Raw genomic sequence first — 20,915 nt, 5'->3', positions numbered from 1 at the left:
TCACCTAAAAGGTAAACCTGTTTCTCCATCACCTGTTCAGCTCTGATGATTCAGTAAGGACATCTCCTGGTTCCATCTTCATGTTTCCCTCTCACCAGATATACAAACCAACATCATGACCAGCAGCTTTACAGCTGTGGCTCCAGCAAACATCAGATGATACTAGAAAGTAATATTAAATAAATTCTAACAACAGCTGATCAAGCTTAAACGTGCTGCTGTTGTTTAGCGCGACATCCGCTGGTTTCCTCTTTCTGGAGCAAAGTAAATGGTAAATGGCCTGTATTTATATAGCGCTTTTCTAGTCCCTAAGGACCCCAAAGCGCTTTACATATCCAGTCATCCACCCATTCACACACACATTCACACACTGGTGATGGCAAGCCACATTGTAGCCACAGCCACCCTGGGGCGCACTGACAGAGGCGAGGCTGCCGGACACTGGCGCCACCGGGCCCTCTGACCACCACCAGTAGGCTACGGGTGAAGTGTCTTGCCCAAGGACACAACGACCGAGACTGTCCAAGCCGGGGCTCGAACCGGCAACCTTCCGATTAAAGTGGGCGCCCCTGTGGGCGATAAACAAACAAGAGAGACGATCAGCTGATCATTGATCAGTTTCATGATTGAATGAGAGAAGAAAAGGCAGCTGACAGTGCAAAGATGCAGAATAACTCCAGCTTTGTGTCTTTTTTCATCCTAGCTGAAGTACGGGACAATCTGTCTTCCTTTTCAGCTCAATACGAAACGCGTGATATTTTCTCTGAATATGGGACTATTTCGTTTTTACGGGACGGTTGACAACTCTACTAACTAACCTTATGAATAAAATAAAGTTCACTATCAGTAACATCATAGCACCACCCAGCTGTATAGAAACTCCGTCATGCTAGCTAGTACGCAGTATGAGTTATAGTAACTGATGGTAAAAAGTCAGCACAGCAAAAATAAACTCCACCTAAACTTGGTTTATATCTGACCCAGATAGACTGCAGGTCATAACTTCTGACCTGAAGCTCAGTTCACCTGACACTCGGACCGGCGGCCGCCTCGGGTCTCTCCTCCTCCTGCCTCACCTTTCCCTCATCCACCTGGCCTCTTGTGGCAGCTCCGCCAAAGCCACCACCAAACAACTGAGTTATTTTTACACATCTGCCGGCATCTGGCCAATCCACCATCTTTCATTGTTTATACCGTTGCTAAAAAAAAAAAAAATCATGGGCCCATAAAAATGAAAAATCACCGAGCCTTTGTGTATGCACGATGGCCAGTCCAGCTATGGTCGTGCCATCAGTTAACCCTGCCGAACCCTTGTGTAGGGACTAAAGCAATATAAAGTAACGCATTACAGTAACCAGATTATTATTGTGGTAACGTGCACGGTAACTAGTTATTATGCCAAAATCAGGAGCGCGTTAATTGTTACTGGGATTTAGGTAGGGTCGTTATTCGTTACTTCTTGTGGTGGCTATCGTGGAGCTTCCACAGATTCAGTAACATTAGCAAGTGGTGAGGAAATTAAACAGCTTGTCTGCTCCAACTCGAGCTAGGCCTGTAATTTTAGAAAGATTTTTACCTGTGTCCTTACCTGAGCTGGTCAAGTTGGTTAATTCAATGAAAGCATCCTCCTGCTCTCTTGATATTTTACCTGGATCTTTGTTTAAAAATGTCTTTCAGTCTATTGGTCCCTGTGTGCTCACAATTATCAATACCTCACTGGTTTCTGGTCAGGTCCCTGTTTATTGTAAGAATGCTGTCATTCACCCACTGTTAAAAAAAGACTAAGCTTGATGCTTCTCTTCTCAGTAGCTACAGACCGATTTTAAAATTACCGTTCATTGCTAAGATTTTAGAAAAGGTTGTGGCTAAGCAGCTTATAGCTGTTCTAGATGAATACAGCATTCTGGATAAATTCCAATCTGGCTTTCGTAGAGCTCACTCTACTGAAACTACACTTTTTAGAGTCTCCAACGACATTTTGATGAGATGTGATGCAGGAGAATGCTCCGTTCTGTTGATGTTGGACCTGACCTCTGCCTTTGATACTGTGGATCATCATATTCTGCTAGATAGGCTGAGAGACTGGGTGGGTATATCAGGGGCTGCTTTGGACTGGTTTGAATCCTATTTGCATGAACGATCCTTTTCTGTGGCTACCTCTAAGTACAGTTCCTCTTCTACTTTTCTTGCCTATGGTGTGCCACAAGGTTCAGTTTTGGGGCCTTTATTGTTCTTACTGTATTTACTTCCTATTCAACACTTATTGAGCACTTTTAAGGACATTTCGTATCACTGCTATGCAGATGATATTCAGTTATACAGGGAGTGCAGAATTATTAGGCAAGTTGTATTTTTGAGGAATAATTTTATTATTGAACAACAACCATGTTCTCAATAAACCCAAAAAACTCATTAATATCAAAGCTGAATGTTTGTGGAAGTAGTTTTTAGTTTGTTTTTAGTTTTAGCTATTTTAAATCAAATCAAATCAAATCACTTTTATTGTCACATCACATGTGCAGGTACTTTGGTACAGCACATGTGAGTGAAATTCTTGTGTGCGAGCTTCACAAGCAACAGAGTTGTGCAAAATACAATAATGTAAACAAGCAAAATACAAGAATGGCTACATCTGAAACTAATAAATATATGTACAATATATAATAGTATATGCATTTCTGGATGTGTATACTAAATATTTTTCTACGTGTGTGTGTGTGTGTGTGTGTACACATATTTTACAAATTAAATAGAGTAAACAATAAATAAAATATATAAAAATATACAGAGTTGAGACATGTGCAAAACAGTGGCATTACTGTACAGTATGGAGTGCATAATGTTAAAGTTCCAGTAGTGAAGCTGAGGTGTCTATGACGTGTTCAGCAGTCTGATGGCCTGGTGGAAGAAGCTGTCTCTCAGTCTGCTGGTAAGGGACCGGATAGTGGGACCGGATAGTGAGAGTGAATGAATATTGGCATTGTAAAGCGCTTTGAGGGCCCCGAAAAGCGCTATATAAATGCAATCCATTATTATTATTATTATTATATGAAACAGGAAATGATGATTGCTATGTATTCTATTTATTTCAACAAAGTAACTGTATTCTGATTACCACCTATTTAAACTGTAACTGTAACGGAATACAGTTACTCATATTTTGTATTTTAAATATCTAATGCTGGTACATGTTTTCCATTACTCCCCAACACTGGCCATAAATAAACGATGGTTTCACCATTTCTCTTTGAATTTATGTAATGTATAAAAGAAGAAATGATAGTTATAGTTATATTATAGTCAGGTATAGTTCTATTGTTATGATGTCTAGGCTGTGTGCAGGCAGGAATGGTGAAATGGGGGACCCAAAGTGCAGACTCTGGAGACAAAACGTGAACTCCAAAAAACAGCTTTATTGCTGAAATAAAAGTAAAAAACTTCCAAATACAAAGAATAAATTCAGGAAGGCAGGCAGACAGACGACAGCGTGAATGAGGGCACATCGCGACACGGACACAGAGAAACACAAGGCTTAAATACACAGAGGGAGCAATCAGGGAATCAGCGACAGGAGGAAAACACAGCTGGTGCAAATCAGGGCTAACGAGGGAAGCAAAACTTGATACATTAACACGAGACACGGACTTTCAAAGTAAAAGAGGAAACATGAAATGCAGGGTGCTCAGCTGCAGACAGGAAAGTACTGCAGAGGGTCATCAACACAGCCCAGAAGATCACTGGCTGCTCTCTGCCCAGCCTGGAGGTCACTGCAAACTCTCGGTACCTCAGCAGAGCTGGCAATATCATCAAGGACCACTCTCACCCCAGCAACCAACTGTTTGAACTATTACCGTCAGGCCGACGGTACAGGTCACATAAAACCAGGACAAACAGATTCAGGGATAGCTTCTTTCCCAGAGCTATCACCGTAGTAAATAAGCACAAAAACAATTGAACCTATTCCATACCGTCACTGTCATTATATTATGCTGCTATTCATGCTGTCATTATATTAATGCTGCTATCCTGTATATATTGTACATAATATTGATTGAGTACTTACGATTGTTTTTTTGTACTTTTTATATTTTACATTTATATTTATTATTGAAACTTGCACCAAGGGAGTGGCACTCCAATTTCGTTGTACTCTGTACAATGACAATAAAGGCTATTCTATTCTATTCTATTCTATTCTAAAACAGAGACGTAGACTTGACAAGGGGACTCAGCAGACAGAGGAGGCAGAGCAACTAAGAAACACAGACAGAAACCAGAACATCAACAAAGAAACCAAAAAACTAGAAATGATAATATCAAAATCAGAGTTCAATAATAAAGTAAACCCAAAACTCTGGGTCGACAACCCAGGTCTCCGAACAATTATAACTGATCGTCAAGGACCCCTAAAAGTGTTTGAAGTATTAAATAATGTGTTAAAAATGAATTCAGTTATAATAACCGCCAACTTTAAGTCGGAATGTAGGAATTAAGTAGGAAAGTACTTGAAGGTACTTGAACATCAAGTGTTCAGTAGATGGTGGTACATGACTAGTTACAGCACAGCATAACTTCATCTGAGCCTGCATTTACAGACTCAGAGCATTTGGAAATCACATGCAATAAACCACATTACACATTGTTAAAAGAAAATTGTACATAGTGTGATCAGCTACATGAAATGTGCCCTTTTTATGATCACTAGGCAAACCACATGTCTGCGTGACTTTTCATATAACAACTTTTGTGTGATAAACTTATTTTAGCAACTAACAGCTTCCTCTGTTCTGAGAACATACAGATGTAGAAAAGGGGAACCTCAGCTCTGAGTTCTTGGAATAACTTTGTTATCTTTGTACACACGTGTAACCAGCTTGTATAAATAAAGAACGCAGACAGTGACAGAGCACGAATCCGTGAGCGTCTCTCTGCGAGTACGAGCGCTCTGTGGCTGCCCTTGCAAGTAAATCAACTGCAGTGTTTGTGTTTTCTAACTCAGTTGTCTCAGCAGAAGAGCTGTTTGGGAGATTCCTAGAAATCCCCTGTCACACATGCATTATGATTATCATTCACTTTTAATATTTGACATGTTTACTAATGATTGAAGTACATACACCAATTTCTGAGCAAATTTTAAATTGTTTAATGTTTTTTTTTAAGAAGGAACAAAATTGCTAAATAAGAGTGTTTGAGAGAAAATGTGGTTGATGTAAAAAGGACCAAAGAATCACTTGGTTTGGTGTGTGTACAATTTTGTTTTCATTCCTTCTATGCTGTTTATTTTAACATCATGCACAGTCTGTTGATTAGCTTTTGGTTTTAACTTTGACACACACATATACATATATAAGATAAGATATGATAAGATAAGAAAAAATGACCTTTATTAGTCCCACAGGTGGGAAATTTGTTACTTTTCATTATTGCCATCCCGACCCAAAAAGGTTTAATATATATTTATTCACTTAAAAATCACAACTAAGACCTTTTTATTGTATCTCTGATGTTTTCTTTAACACCACGCTCACTGTGTTCATTAGCTTTTCCACCTGGTCTGAACTTGAGCTGCGGTTCTCAAAAAGAACACACCTGTTGTTGCACTTTTCAATGATTTCCTTCAGACCAGGTTGGCAGGAATGAAGAAAATCCTCCAGGCTCATTTCTGCCTCCTCCAGGTCGTCTCCTCGGGTGAACAGGATGACAGTTTGTTCTTTCACTTTGGTCCCAAAAGTGTTTTCTAGCTTTTTCAGTATGTCTCTCTCACCATCTGTAAATCTGCTCACATGCATCACAAGTACAAACACACAGAGTTCTGACTCATAGAGCTCTTTGCACCTTTTTACATGTTTGTCCCGAACTGATGGTTCAGTGTCATCATCAAACATGTCTGGAGTATCAATCACACGCACATGTACACTATTTATGTCAGTTTCTGCCACCTGACACTCTGTGGTGACTGGATTTGAACTGGGTTTAGAAACAAAGTGCTTCTTTCCAAGGATGGTGTTTCCACTGGCACTCTTTCCAGTCCCAGCCAATCCCAGAAGAACGAGGTTCACTTTGGTGTAAGTATGATTTCCTGAAATGATGAAGACCAAACACTAATTGAGCAAAATTTCACTCAACCTTTTAATGTTTTTTAAGGTCTACCATTAGCATTATAACTGTACAGTATATAATGATATCATACATTCGCTAACTCAGTAGGTTTAACTCAGCTTAAAAACATTTATACAAGTGCACAAATCCTCAACGTTTAGGTCCAGCAAAGGGTAATTGTTGCTCAGGCATGCAGCACATTGTTAGTCTTTAGGTAGTATGTTGAACGTTTCAGACCCAGTATTCACACACACACACACACACACACACACACACACACACACACACACACACACACACACACACACACACACACACACACACACACACACACACACACCTAATAATTCAATTATATGGTTATAAACTGTTGTAGAAGGTTGTAGCTTACCTTTTGGCTCTGTTAGATTTTGTAAATCAGGATTTTCAGCAGATCTAAAATGTAAGATTTGAGCTTTATTAACTGATCCAAAACCTGTGTGTTCTCAGTTGATCCACAAATCTCCATTTTCACCATTACCTCTTGTTCTCTTGTCCCATCTGTCTGTCTTCAGACAGTTTTTTCTCTTTGGTGGATTCTTGATACTTGGTGCAAGAATCAACCTGCTGTTCTGTTTGTTCTTGGTTATCTTTTGAGTCTTCTGAAGGTTTGTCAGTTTTCTCGCTCCAATCTTCTGTCGGCTGCAAAACTTTAGGCACAGATGTGAGCTTTATTACTAATAGACACACACACACACACACACACACACACACACACACACACACACACACACACACACACACACACACACACACACACACACACACACACTTAGACGTATGTTTTGTAAATTTCAGTAGGTTGTAACTTACCTTTTCTCTTTGTTTGATGTTGTAATTCAGGATTTTCTGCAGGTCTACAATGTACGATTTGAGCCTTATTAACCGATATTGAAATTATTTACTTTGTGTAATCAGCCTTATATGGAAAAGATATATATAAATCTTCTAAAGTTTGTATCTGTCTTGTGTGAAACTTGTATGAAAAGCATACAAGAGTGAAAACAGATATAAGATCCCTTGAAAAATTATACAATGAAGCTTGTATGTTTTGGAGACTTACTAAAACAATATATAAAAGTAATGAGAAAGTCGCCACTTTCATGAGTAAATCATATAAGTTTTTACTATTTCTTTTCCATATGGGGCTGATCGTTCATGTGATTAATTCATGTTAATTAAGGAATAGTAATGAAAAATAGCACAAGAAAAGGTTCAAGTTACAAAGTACAGTACATGCAGTGTTGGGGAGTAACATAATACATGTACCGGCATTATGTATTTTAAATACACAATATGAGTAACTGTATTCCGTTGCAGTTACTGTTTATAAATGTGGTATTCTGAATACAATTACTTTGTTGAAAAAAATGGATTACACAGAGGTCTTTTCCTGTTTCATAAGGCTGTCCCCTCTCTATTTGGTAATTCCACACCAGTGTAAAACCAAACAAAACACGTATTAAGAGGCTATAATGTCTGTCTTCAAAAAACTATTTAATATGAAGGCAATAGGCAGTTTTAGAGGACCTAAAAGGACCTGCTTTATATACACATGGAATAGTTTTCTATACAAGATCGCTGTAAAAAGTGCAGCCTTACCTAATGTCCACCTACTGTTACTCATTTATATTAAGATTGAAAAATCTAGTTGGTGTTGGTATGACGAGTAGCCTTCAGTAAAAGTAATAAATCACACAGCAATAGTACATTCATGATAATATATTAAGTAATCCAAAAGTATTCAGGATACGTTACTCTCATTGAGTAATGTAACAGAATACATTACAAAATACATTTTGGGGCATGTATTCTGTAATCTGTAGGGGAATACATTTTAAAAGCAACACTTCCTAACAGTGTGTACATGTATCAATATACAGCATTGATACATGTACAGTAAACAACAAACTTTACCTGTTGTTTGTTTGCAGTGGTTGTTTTTTCTGTGCTGCTTGTCCAGATCCCATCATGGACGACTTTGGCTGCTTTTTTGCTTCTTCGGAAAGATTCTGAGTTTTATGTCCCTCATCTTTTTTCTGTTGCTGCACATCTTTAGGTAAAGACATGATGAACACACACACACGTCAAAATGTTATTTTTAGAATTTCTCTGATTTTTTCAATTTCCCTAAAACACATATTGGCATGTGAAATGTTGTCAGTGAAAACTGTCACGGCCCTGGGTCTGTGACACAGTGTTTTGAATTGAGTACTATTATTGATCTTTGATTTCTTCATAAGTGTTCACTGCTGGTCTCTTGGTTTAAGTTTTCAGTATTTCTAGCTCCCTAGTTCCTTACTATTCTTGATTTCTAGTCTTTAGGTTTTGCTAATGTGCCTCCCCAGTGTCTGTGTTATAGCTCCAGTTTGTGCTTTCCTGTCCCACAGATCTCTATGTTCTGTGTCCTCTTTGTCATCTTTGCCTCTGTGTTTTTGTGTTACCTGTTTTACTTTGAAAGTCCTTATTATACGTCAGTGTATTCTGTTTTGCTTCCTCCCTGTCTCGCCACATCTATTATGTTTCCCCCTGTTTCTCATTCCCTTGTTACTGATTCTTGTATTTAAGCCCTGTGTCTTCCTTGCTTTGTGTCGCGTCATACACCCTCGTAAACATGCAAACTCCACACAGAAATATCCCGGCCAGGTGGTGGAATTGACTCAGGACCTTCTTGCTGTGAAGCAACTGCGCTAATCACTGCACCACCGTGCTTTCTGCTGATGGAAAAGTAATCTAATAAAAAATATCTCACCTTCAAATAAAAGGTAGCAGGGCCAATAATTTCCAATAATTTAAAGATAAAAATAATAATAATAAAAAATATTTGTATGTAATTTTGACTTTAATCAATTTCAGTGTGTGCATTCATCTTGTGTTCTTCATCAAGCTGCAGGCAGCAATAAACCATCCAGCCCTGAGCATAAAATAAAACTACATCAGCTCAACACCATATGAAATGATACTGTTTCCACAGTTTTATTGGGATTTCTGTTTCTGAACCTCTCAGAACTTCTCCACATCAGGGCTGTAAGAAGTCATTTTAATATTCATGCAGGACTGCAGCGTGTCATCAGTCAGGAAAAAGCACTGTTTGGACTTCATGTAGGTCATGTTGAGAAAACCTGCTGGCATAGCTATGTGGATCCAACGATGGACAGGACTCCAAAATATGGAAAGAATGGGTATGATATGATCCACAAGCATAAACTAAGATTTACAAAGTGATTTGTGTGTAACTTTTAAGGACCCACATTCCACACACAAATGTGACCACATGTAAAACTATTTTACAAGTGTGTGCATCCAAACCTGAATAATTACTGATCATTTACAAACAACCGATGAAGTTCATCTTCACGAATCTAATCATTTTGATTTTCAAAATTTTTCTGTGTGTACAAATGTCTAAAACTACACGTAACTCTCTTGCTCTCTCGCAAAATCTTAAATACCTGTGGAGGAATCACCTGATATGCACAGAACATGTCACATGCCTAAGTTCCAGTGTGAAACAAATATGTACAAGTCTTTGCTTCTGGATCATATTGTATGCATTTTTAACCCCTTTGAGACATATTTGTCTCCATATCAAAAACAGACTTTTTATGTTCCTATAAGTGTCTGGAATGGAAGATTTATCCCAGATCCATGGCTCTGGACCGTAGTACAGAGACCTCTGGCTGATAATTGATGTTCTGATTTTGACTCGTAGCTGCAAACTAGCTTTCTGGTCTGGGTCAACTTATAGCAAAGTGCAGAGATAGAGAGGCTGTAGAACTTTAGTATTCTGGAGCAAGGGCGTAGATTTGGTTTTGGCATTGGTGGGGACGGATGATTCAACCACCGAACCCTGCCCTGTTTCTTTTTTTTTCTTCTTTTCCCTTTTTGTCTTTGCTTCTTGATAAAAAAAAGGAGAAATATACTTGCCTACATGTGCTATTCTACATACTTTTAAACCATTTAATTTATATTTATACAATTTATATAACCATTTATATGTGAATTATATAATGTTAAATTACTATTAAACAAATGACTTAAGTATTGTAGATTTTAGTTTACTTCAGCCATAATCCATATAAATCAGGTATCATACAAAAATAAAATAGAGTCATGACAATAAAAGAATATGACTTTAAGGACTTAATATCATTACTTGAGTTATAGCACACCAACATCTGTTATATTTTGGCACTAAGGAAACACTGAATGACCTGGTGGGTTTTGTCCATAAAATTACTCATCTAAGATTACCACAAAGTAACAGATCTCTCAGCAAAATTACGCAACATTTTAGGCACTATTGCAATAGTGCTATTGCCCCATACTATGGTGTTATTTTGTATTTTTTATTCTAAACATGAACTACTGTTACAGCAACAAACATGGACTACTGGTGTCCCACACAACAACTCAATGTCGACTATGTGAAGGGGCCACACACATGCCTTCTCCTCTCATTAACTGAGATAAACTGCTGGCATATTTGTTTTACATCTATACTGTCCAGTCTCTCCTGGTGGACACACAGCAGCATTGTTTAATCTCATTCGAGTCATTGTTGACCTTACCCATCTTTTTAGTCTTCTGAGAGCACTGAAGCTTCTTTCAGCCTCAGTACCTGCGTTTTATCCTCAGATTACAAGTATTATTCTGTGCTTGATGTGCCTCACCTTTGGCCCTGGCTCCTCCCCTCTGACTGCACTAGGACATATTGCCACCTGATAAAATAACATATTGATTCGTGCCATATAAAAAGTGAGACATGTCAATTCAGATTCTTTGTCAAATATGCACTAATGAAACAATTTACAACAGCAGCCTGACAGTTGTCATGATAATAAATACTAGTTAATCTGTAGCACCAAATCATCAGTCAGTCACCTGTGACCTCGGCTCTTCACCTCTGAGCTACAACATGGCAGAGCTGCCTCTGTCACCTGATGAATAACAGTGAGACATTCCACATACATGCAGTCACACATGTGCTTCAAATACAGTCATGAACCAACAGGTCATCCCCCAATTTCACCTGTGATCTTGTGTCACCATTACTCTCTGAGCTTTGTGTTGGTTCTGCTGTCACCTGACAAATAGGACATACATGACAATAAGAATAAAATGTGGAGCTGCTTCAGTGCTTCTGTCACTTTGTGCAGATCTTGACTCATCAGTAATGTTTGTAGGCTGAGTGCATTTTAAAACACTTTGTGCAAACTGCACTACAAGGTGGATATTTGCAAAATCACGACTACCTCATGACATTTTGTCTCAAAAATTAACCCTATGAATATGTCAGTGCTGTTAGGATGAAATTATTGTGTCACCAACATTTTAACGTTAGACATATCATTTTAACAGCCTCTGTAAACTAATATCCTGGCTGCTCGAGGCTGCCGTTTTCTCTGACAGTTTCAATCAAAATTAGAAATGCTGCTCTGAGACTGAGAGAACTAATAGTGCTGCCTGTTGTGCAGTTAGTTTCCAAAACACGTTATTCGTGGTTACATACAGTTTTAGACTGATGTGGGCCAAAGCCTAGCATAGCCTGTAACGTTATTATGACGGACACATTTTATGAGTGAGCTTGACTTTAAGTGACTTACAGGTTTTTTTGAAAAACAATTTCTTATATCCAGGTTCTTCCTTTTTGGTGCCATCCTCCTCTCCTCCTTGCAGCGCAGGTTTGTTTGCCGCTGCTGAAACTAAACAGAGCACCCTGAAAGGCTCAGCCAATCACATTGGCCATATTTGTCACATGAGGTAGGACTCCAGTAGAGAACGTAATTTAACTCTTTCTGCACCGCTAGGTGAATGAGACTAGGGGTGGGTTTTAATAATCGATTCATCGATTAAAATCGATTCTTGGATAACGTGATATCGATTCATTAAAATCCTGAATCGATTTTTTTATATAAATGTATTTTGCCCAAAATTCCAGAATCTCAGGTGAAACGTCACAAAATTTTGACAACCACCAAACATTTAAAACTGTAAATGAGAGCAGGTACACGGCTTCTGCACAAAGACGTAAACACAAAGCGTGGACCCGCAGATTAGAATCAGTGAGATATCGCCTTTCTCACCCGACGGCACGGACACGCTCGGGGCTGGAAGCCGACAGCTCGCTGATTCTGATGTTTCGGCGGGTCCGCGCTTTGTGTTTACGCCCTTTTTGCGATGATTCTAGAGCTGTTAGTTTTATCTCTCAGTGGTGAGAATAAGGCACAGCGGGACCACGGAATATCCTTTCGAGCCATTTTTATTCACACTCACCACCACAACAACCACACACACCTGAGTGCCCGTGTTTTAACCCAGCGGGTGTGATTATGGATGCCGTGCAGGTGCGTCCGCCCTCCCTGCACAGCACCGCAGACCACGCCCCACCACACTCTCTCCAAACAATATTGACCGAACTAGCAGCAAAAGAAGATCCAAACTAAGCTTCACATAAACATAGTCAAGGACTCCCTCTGATTTTTGCTGTTTTGCTTCCACCACGATAAAATCACACTTCATGTAGAGCTCTCTCTCTCTCTCTCTGGGTGTACTTCAAGAACAGTTTCCCGTCTATCCCCGAAATCTGTTTTCTGCATTATTTACTTGTTTGTTACGCGCAAGACTTCCGTTTTTTACAGCGCTGTCGGCCGATGTTTTTTTTCCTTTTACTTACTTCCGAAAAGAAAACCTCATTTCTGCGGTTCAATACTGAACAAATTTAAACTTTTTAAAATTATACAAAATGCAAAACGCTTAGCCGTGTCTCTAATAAAACCGCTGTAACTTCAGAGGTAATGTTCAAATGTTGATTAATGGTTTTCTTTCATTTTTGATGTACTGCAGAATATTTTTTATAAAATCCCAGAACAGGAAAATCACCTTCATGTTTTTCTGTGTTTTATCTTCAGCTACTTTGACATAAAGGCCTCTGCTGTGACGCTCACACCTTTGATAGTCTTGCGAGTGTCAGCTTCCTTTTTATAGATACAAAAATATGTAAATATACTGATCTGAATTATAATAATTCTGACTGTCTGAGGCAAAATTTCCCAGATTCAAATCGAATTGAATGGAATCGTGGATCGAATCGATTCAGGACCTTGTGAATCGGAATCGAATCGATTTTAGAAATCAGTGACGATACCCAGCCCTAAATGAGACGTTGACAGATCGTTTTTTTTTCTTTCTATCGGGTTTGTTTTTCTTTACTCGAAGAGATCAAATTATTGGTGGGGACAATTCAATAATTGCTGGATATTGGTGGGGACATGTCCCTTCCGTCCATGCCAAATCTACGCCCTTGTTTTGGAGGTGTCGAACACAGTGAACAGCTGAATACTAACATTTTGGTCAGAAATGGGCTCATTAGACTCTCTTTGGCTGTAGTAGCTACTACTAAAAACGTACTTTTCTTTTTCTCACTCTCTGTAAACTTTATACTGCAGATATTACTCTCACACCACACTGTAAGAAAAAGTCCTAATATAAAAGTATTTTACAGTTTTGTACTGTTCTTCTAGAATATCATTAAATTTACATAAATAGACTGTGATTTCACATTTCAAATGTAAATTAACGTAAAATAACTGTAATGTAATAAAACATAATTTTCATGATTATTAAATGTATCTGTCTGTGCATATGCATATTTAGATTGTTAAAATACGTTCACAAATGTATCATGATTTCACAAATATTTGTCCGTTATTTGAAAGATTGAACTGTTAAATTCAAATGTGGAAAAATATATGAAATGATTCTCATAAACTTTGTTAACATCAAATAATCATTACTATTATTGCTGTTTAGGGCGATCGTAGCTCAAGATATGGCAGTTCGCCTTGCAATCAGAAGGTTGCCCGTTCGAGCCCCGGCTCGCACACTCGGTCTTTGTGTCCTTGGTCAAGACACTTCGTCTACTGGTGATGGCCAGAGGGGCCAATGGTGCGATATGGCAGCCTTGCCTCTGTCAGTTTGTCCCAGGGCATGCAATCCATTATTATTTGAACCAACTGTTAACTGTAAATTTCTGTACATTTAAGTATTACTATTCATATTGCCACATTCATTGACCTTGTTTATAGGTAATTTCATTGTTTAATCACATTAACATGTTCCTAATTTAATGTTTAAAAGCACTTGAAGAAGGCAAAATCCCATGTAAAATTAGGGCAACAAACTGTACAGGGAGTGCAGAATTATTAGGCAAGTTGTATTTTTGAGGAATAATGTTATTATTGAACAACAACCATGTTCTCAATGAACCCAAAAAAACTCATTAATATCAAAGCTGAATGTTTTTGGAAGTAGTTTTTAGTTTTAGCTATTTTAGGGGGATATCTGTGTGTGCAGGTGACTATTACTGTGCATAATTATTAGGCAACTTAAAAAACAAATATATACCCATTTCAATAATTTATTTTTACCAGTGAAACCAATATAACATCTCCACATTCACAAATATACATGTCTGACATTCAAAAACAAAACAAAAACAAATCAGCGACCAATATAGCCACCTTTCTTTGCAAGGACACTCAAAAGCCTGCCATCCATGGATTCTGTCAGTGTTTTGATCTGTTCACCATCAACATTGTGTGCAGCAGCAACCACAGCCTCCCAGACACTGTTCAGAGAGGTGTACTGTTTTCCCTCCTTGTAAATCTCACATTTGATGATGGACCACAGGTTCTCAATGGGGTTCAGATCAGGTGAACAAGGAGGCCATGTCATTAGTTTTTCTTCTTTTATACCCTTTCTTGCCAGCCACGCTGTGGAGTACTTGGACGCGTGTGATGGAGCATTGTCCTGCATGAAAATCATGTTTTTCTTGAAGGATGCAGACTTCTTCCTGTACCACTGCTTGAAGAAGGTGTCTTCCAGAAACTGGCAGTAGGACTGGGAGTTGAGCTTGACTCCATCCTTGACCAGTCTTGAGATATTTCTTGGCCCAGTCTTGACGTTTCAGCTTGTGTGTCTTGTTCAGTGGTGGTCGTCTTTCAGCCTTTCTTACCTTGGCCATGTCTCTGAGTATTGGACACCTTGTGCTTTTGGGCACTCCAGTGATGTTGCAGCTCTGAAATATGGCCAAACTGGTGGCAAGTGGCATCTTGGCAGCTGCACGCTTGACTTTTCTCAGTTCATGGGCAGTTATTTGGTGCCTTGGTTTTTCCACACGCTTCTTGCGACCCTGTTGACTATTTTGAATGAAACGCTTGATTGTTCGATGATCACGCTTCAGAAGCTTTGCAATTTTGAGACTGCTGCATCCCTCTGCAAGATATCTCACTATTTTTGACTTTTCTGAGCCTGTCAAGTCCTTCTTTTGACCCATTTTGCCAAAGGAAAGGACGTTGCCTAATAATTATGCCCACCTGATATAGGGTGTTGATGTCATTAGACCACACCCCTTCTCATTACAGAGATGCACATCACCTAATATGCTTAATTGGTAGTAGGCTTTCGAGCCTATACAGCTTGGAGTAAGACAACATGCATGAAGAGGATGATGTGGACCAAATACTCATTTGCCTAATAATTCTGCACTCCCTGTATTGTCATTACTGAAAGTAACCGTATTTTTATGAGGAAGTTATTTTCTTTTATTTGATGGTATTATTTTGGCGCCCCAGCTGCTGGAATATTACTGTTTTTCTAGGTTTTTCTTAAACAGTGCACAGAGAGAGGGGCAGTCCCTGTGTGGTGGCGGATTTCTTTTCTCATGTATTAATCACATATTTTAATCATATCACTTTAGTATAGCAAGAGCACTCCTGTCAGTTAGTTGCATGTGCACTACAATTGGGCCTTATGCTCTACACACACACACACACACACACACACACACACACACACACACACACACACACACACACACACACACACACACACACACACACACACACACACACACACAGTGAGGCCATTTTAATGGGAGACATTAAACAGATAGTGACACACCTTCTGCTTATCAGTGATGTAAATCCTTATGTGTCGGCTAAGTAGAAAACAAGATCATAATTCTCTCTGTGAGGGAGGGGGATTAAGGATGGGGCTGAAGGTATAGAGATATATGCAATGATGTGGAATGTTCTTTGTTTGAGAGAGTGTTCTGGGAGGGTATAAAAGAGTTCAAGGCGGTGTCCATCCTCAGAAAACTGTTCGGTGTTTGATCTGAATGCTTTTCTCCAGTGTAGTGCTTTTCTTTTTCTTTTCCTTTTCTTTAATAAACTTCACTTTACACGCTCACCTGGAAGTTGCAGTTTAATTTAAGATTTTCCACAACACCTGTCTCCCCCACAACATTCAACCTGTGGCATGGAATAGATTACCTATCAGGCTGCTTTGGTAAAGGGAAAGTTATGCCTGTAACATTTTTTTAAAAATATATTTTTTCTTTTTCTTTCTTTTTTTAACCAAAATTTAAAGGTGACACAGCTGAGGGGCGAAAGAGCCGTATTCTGCTCACGAGCTGTGAGTTGCCAACCCCTGGTATAAATTATATCAGCAAATGTGATTCAGGATATTCTTTCTTCTGTATATATTATTTTAGTTTTAAAGTATCACTATCATGTCATAAAATATATAAACAGCTTCTGGGTTATTTAAAGTGAGATGTGTCCAGACCATTTACAACATAAGCTTGACTGTTTTATTGGCTTCAATCTATTTTTGTGGTGCAGGGCTTATATACATCAAAATGTCAATAAAATCCACACTACTAAAATATTTGGTTTGAAGTCTGCATTTTTAGAGTGCACCACACCACTACCCTTTACTGCACTCTAACACAGAACCACACACCTGAATATGGTTGGAAGCATCTTTGAAACAGCTTACCTTTTGTCTTTCTTTGATGTTGTTGGTCAGCAGATCTACAATGTAGGATTAGAGCCTTATTAACTGCTTCTGAAACAATTTACTTTGTGTAATCAGCTGATTGTTCATGTGATTAAATAATGATAATTAAGGAATAGTAACGAATAAGAGCACCATAAAAGGTTAAAGTTACAAAGTACAGTACTTGTATGAATGTACAGCATAGTTCTTTTGCATAATGTCCTGTAATAGCCAATTTGAAACTGAAACCTTTACCTGACGTTTGTTGCTTTTTGGATGTCAGCTGGTTTTTCGTTTTTTGTTCCGTTACTACCCATGGTACAGGACCTGAGCTGCTTTTCGGCGTGTTCTAAAGGTTTCTGAGTCTTTTGAGCTTTCTCTTTTTTCTGCTGCTGCTCAACTTTGGATCAAAACGTGCCCTCTACAACCAACACACACACAAAAAAACTGAAGCGAGGAAGCACTACCAGTGAAGAAAAAACACCGAGCAGCACATTTTTAGTACGGCTTATGTACCCTACCAGTCAAACATTTTGGACACACCTTCTCATTTATTGTTTTTTCTTTATTTTCAATACTATTTACATTATAGAATTAAGGCATCAATCTATGAATGAACACAAATGGAATATTGTAGTAAACAAAAGCTATTTCACACTTTTGTTTCTCTCAGTGAAGCTAATTGACAGAAAGCCAAAGGCTTGCAGCAATGTCAACAAATGAAAGGGTGGCTACTTTGAAAAATCCACAATCTAAAACATATTTAGAGTTATTTATCAATCCTTTCTTTGCTAGATAATTCCATACATCTTGCTTTATATATTTGGTGTTTTCAGTATGTATCTATGATGTAGAAAGTAGTAAAGTAAAGTAAAGAAAAAACATTAAATTAGAAGGTGTGTCCAAACTGACTGATAGTGTATACAGCACAAATGTTATCTATTTCACATCGTATGTAAGAAAAAACAGAGAAAGACACAACAAAGAAAATCAGTGCACATACAAAAGTTAACAAAATAATTTACTATTCATATGTGTTAAGTGTTCAGTGGGCAAACAAAAGAAACAAAAAACAATACTAATTCTAGTCCACTGCATGCTAGACTTCTTCTTACTTCCACTTTTTCCTTTCCTCTATATTCTTCCTGCTTCATCATCTTGCCTAACACAAATATAAATTTTAACAGTCATACTGAATGCAAACTTGGTGGCAAAACTTACTGTCAGATAAAGTCTTTCAATCCTGTTCAGTAAAAGGTTGTGTGGTGTCTGCAAGGTGTGCTCGTCTTTGTCTCTATCATATAAACCTGTTATGCAAATGCTGGAGGTGTGTCAGCTGTGAAGCTACAAATAATGCGTTGAACAGAAGCTTGAACACTCATCTCTCTCACCTGTGTGGTTACAACACTGAATACAAATTATGGCTTCATCTGCATCAGGTAAAAATATTTAATCTGCTGTGTTTATAATTATTGTTGGTAAAATGTCAAGATGTCAACATTTCAGAAGAGTTAAACTGAAGCTTTGAACCCTGTTTCAGATTCGGGTGTGATGAGTGAAAAAATTGATGAGAAGAAGAGTGCTGAGGCTTCATCTAAATCAGGTAAAATGTATTTAATCTGCTCTGTTTATATGTGTTATATGTGCTCATATGCACGGAAATACATGAAACGTATTGACATAACCTTTCAGATGTGTTAAACTGAAGTCATGAATTGTGTTTCAGGTTGTGATTTGAGGATTGTGATGATTGGAAAAACTGGTGTGGGAAAGAGTGCTGTTGGAAACACCATCCTGGGAAAAAAATATTTCAAGTCTCTTCCCAGTTCAGAGTCGGTGACTGAAACCTGTAAAGCAGGTGAAACAGATGGGGCCGTGAGAAAAATTTCTATTACAGACACACCAGGGATCATTGATACTAAGCTATCTGAAGAGATGATCAAAAAGGAAATTGTGAGATGTGTTGAAGTCTCCAGTCCAGGTCCTCATGTTTTTCTACTGGTGCTCCAAGTCGGCCGATTCACCACAGAGGAGAAAAACTCTGTGGAAGCCCTGCAGGAGCTGTTTGGTCCAAAAGCTCAGCATTACATGATTGTGCTGTTCACCCATGGAGATGATCTTGAAGACCAGGAAATCACCATACAGCAGTATGTACATGAAGCCAAATCAGGCCTCAGACAAGTCATCCAAAACTGTGGAAACAGGTTCCACGTCTTCAACAACAGAGGCAAAGACAGAAAGCAGGTGGAGGAGCTGATCAAGAAGATTGATGACATGGTGGCAGTAAACGGTGGCACATTCTACACAAATGCCATGTACAGAGAGGTGGAAGAAAGGAAACAGAAACAGAAACAGAAACAGGCTGACAGGGAGGATGAAGAATACAAGTTCCTGGGTCAACTGTTAGAGCAGATTCTGCGTTTTCATTTACGTCTTAAAAGAGAATAAATTTTTTTTAGATGATGTAAACCTGTAGACAAATATCTGTGGTGTTAATTTGCCCTGGTTAGATTTGACCTTTGTGTTGACAGTAAAGAAATCTTAGTTAAGAAGAATGCATTTTAAAAAAGTAGTGATAAATCAAGCTGTGATATGCTACAAATATTTTTATAAAAAATATTTCTTATATATATATGTGTGTGTATCAGAATCAGAAGACTTTATTGATCCCAAGGGGAAATTATGTTGCTTACAGTGCTCCAGTACAATCAGTAACAAAAACAGACAACACTAGAAGTAAGAAATAGAACAATATATGTAATATATACATGCATATAAGTCGCTTACTGATGAATATCTGAATGAGAAGGAAAGAAAGAAAGAAAGAAGAGCATGTGTAAAAAAGGTTGTAGCTATTGCAGTATACAGTGTGTTAGGTACAGGGAGATGGCCACATCTTTTCATATATATATATATATATGAAAATAAATATTTTCTATTGTACAAAAAAATCTATTTTCTATAGTTACAAACTTACCTATTTGTAACAAACCCTGTTGGATATGTTTGAATTAATTTTATGATATTTAATGTAATTTACTGATAATCTAAGCTTTTATGAATCATTCTGATTTGTCAAAAAATAGGTTCGAAGAACAATGTGTGTTTGAGATTCTGTGTGTGGCTTCGTATTAAAACCTAATTCTTAAAATCTTTTTGTTTATATTGTATCTTTATTTTAACATGTTAAAACAGTATAACAACAACAGAGAAAGAGAGACACAAACAAACAAAGCAAAACAAAAGGAAAAAAAACAATAATAATTATAAATAACTTATATGACCAGAAAGGAGTATGATAAAGCACAAGTTTATTTAATCCCATCCCTTTTCCACTATTCACTAACTAATAGTAAACACTTTTTCTTTCTGTTTATGCCCTGTCCATAATTAATTCTTCCTTATCATTTGTTACATGTATTTATTTTTAAGCCCAGTAACGTGTCACATATACAAAATATACAGGCTTACAGATATATATTCTTATATAAACATAGTTGTGCACCCCCACACACATACAGTGGGGCAAAAAAGTATTTAGTCAGCCACCGATTGTGCAAGTTCCCCCACCTAAAATGATGACAGAGGTCAGTAATTTGCACCAGAGGTACACTTCAACTGTGAGAGACAGAATGTGAAAAAAAAATCCATGAATCCACATGGTAGGATTTGTAAAGAATTTATTCGTAAATTAGGGTGGAAAATAAGTATTTGGTCAATAACAAAAATACAACTCAATACTTTGTAACATAACCTTTGTTGGCAATAACAGAGGTCAAACGTTTACTATAGGTCTTTACCAGGTTTGCACACACAGTAGCTGGTATTTTGGCCCATTCCTCCATGCAGATCTTCTCGAGAGCAGCGATGTTTTGGGGCTGTCGCCGAGCAACACGGACTTTCAACTCCCGCCACAGATTTTCTATGGGGTTGAG

General features: G+C 38.1%; 2 protein-coding genes across 2 annotated transcripts; one reads left to right on the top strand and one right to left on the bottom strand.

Annotated features, from left to right (window-relative positions):
* Window positions 1–3,393: 3,393 nt before the first annotated feature.
* Window positions 3,394–18,258, bottom strand: LOC113028854 (uncharacterized). The gene is made up of 8 exons (XM_026179290.2): window positions 18,202–18,258; window positions 17,236–17,401; window positions 16,981–17,015; window positions 8,056–8,191; window positions 6,952–6,995; window positions 6,620–6,788; window positions 6,491–6,534; window positions 3,394–6,079 (listed from the first exon to the last, which is right to left on the bottom strand). Exons 2-8 carry the CDS (start codon window positions 17,295–17,297, stop codon window positions 5,490–5,492), a joined length of 1,080 nt encoding a protein of 359 aa, XP_026035075.2. The 5' UTR covers window positions 17,298–17,401; window positions 18,202–18,258; the 3' UTR covers window positions 3,394–5,489.
* Window positions 18,259–18,338: 80 nt separating this feature from the next.
* On the top strand, window positions 18,339–20,133 carry LOC113015580 (GTPase IMAP family member 9-like). Its single transcript, XM_080306240.1, has 3 exons — window positions 18,339–18,419; window positions 18,521–18,583; window positions 18,707–20,133. Exons 1-3 carry the CDS (start codon window positions 18,401–18,403, stop codon window positions 19,426–19,428), a joined length of 804 nt encoding a protein of 267 aa, XP_080162366.1. The 5' UTR covers window positions 18,339–18,400; the 3' UTR covers window positions 19,429–20,133.
* Window positions 20,134–20,915: the final 782 nt, after the last annotated feature.

This window comes from Astatotilapia calliptera, chromosome 9 (assembly GCF_964374335.1).
Source record: "Astatotilapia calliptera chromosome 9, fAstCal68.1, whole genome shotgun sequence".
NCBI lineage: Eukaryota > Metazoa > Chordata > Actinopteri > Cichliformes > Cichlidae > Astatotilapia > Astatotilapia calliptera.
Note: the sequence above shows the minus strand (reverse complement) of the source record. Positions and strands in the feature narration are given on the sequence as shown.

Bases quoted from the DNA above. Each gene is read 5' to 3' on its own strand.
- LOC113028854 (XM_026179290.2), bottom strand. From the start codon at position 17,297: ATGGGTAGTAACGGAACAAAAAACGAAAAACCAGCTGACATCCAAAAA. The intron at 8,192-16,980 runs GTAAGCTGTTTC...CTTTACCTAAAG, and splicing joins ACATCAAAGAAAGACAAAAG to ATGTGCAGCAACAGAAAAAA. The intron at 6,535-6,619 runs GTAATGGTGAAA...CTTACATTTTAG, and splicing joins ATGGGACAAGAGAACAAGAG to ATCTGCTGAAAATCCTGATT.
- LOC113015580 (XM_080306240.1), top strand. The intron at 18,584-18,706 runs GTAAAATGTATT...ATTGTGTTTCAG, and splicing joins TGAGGCTTCATCTAAATCAG to GTTGTGATTTGAGGATTGTG.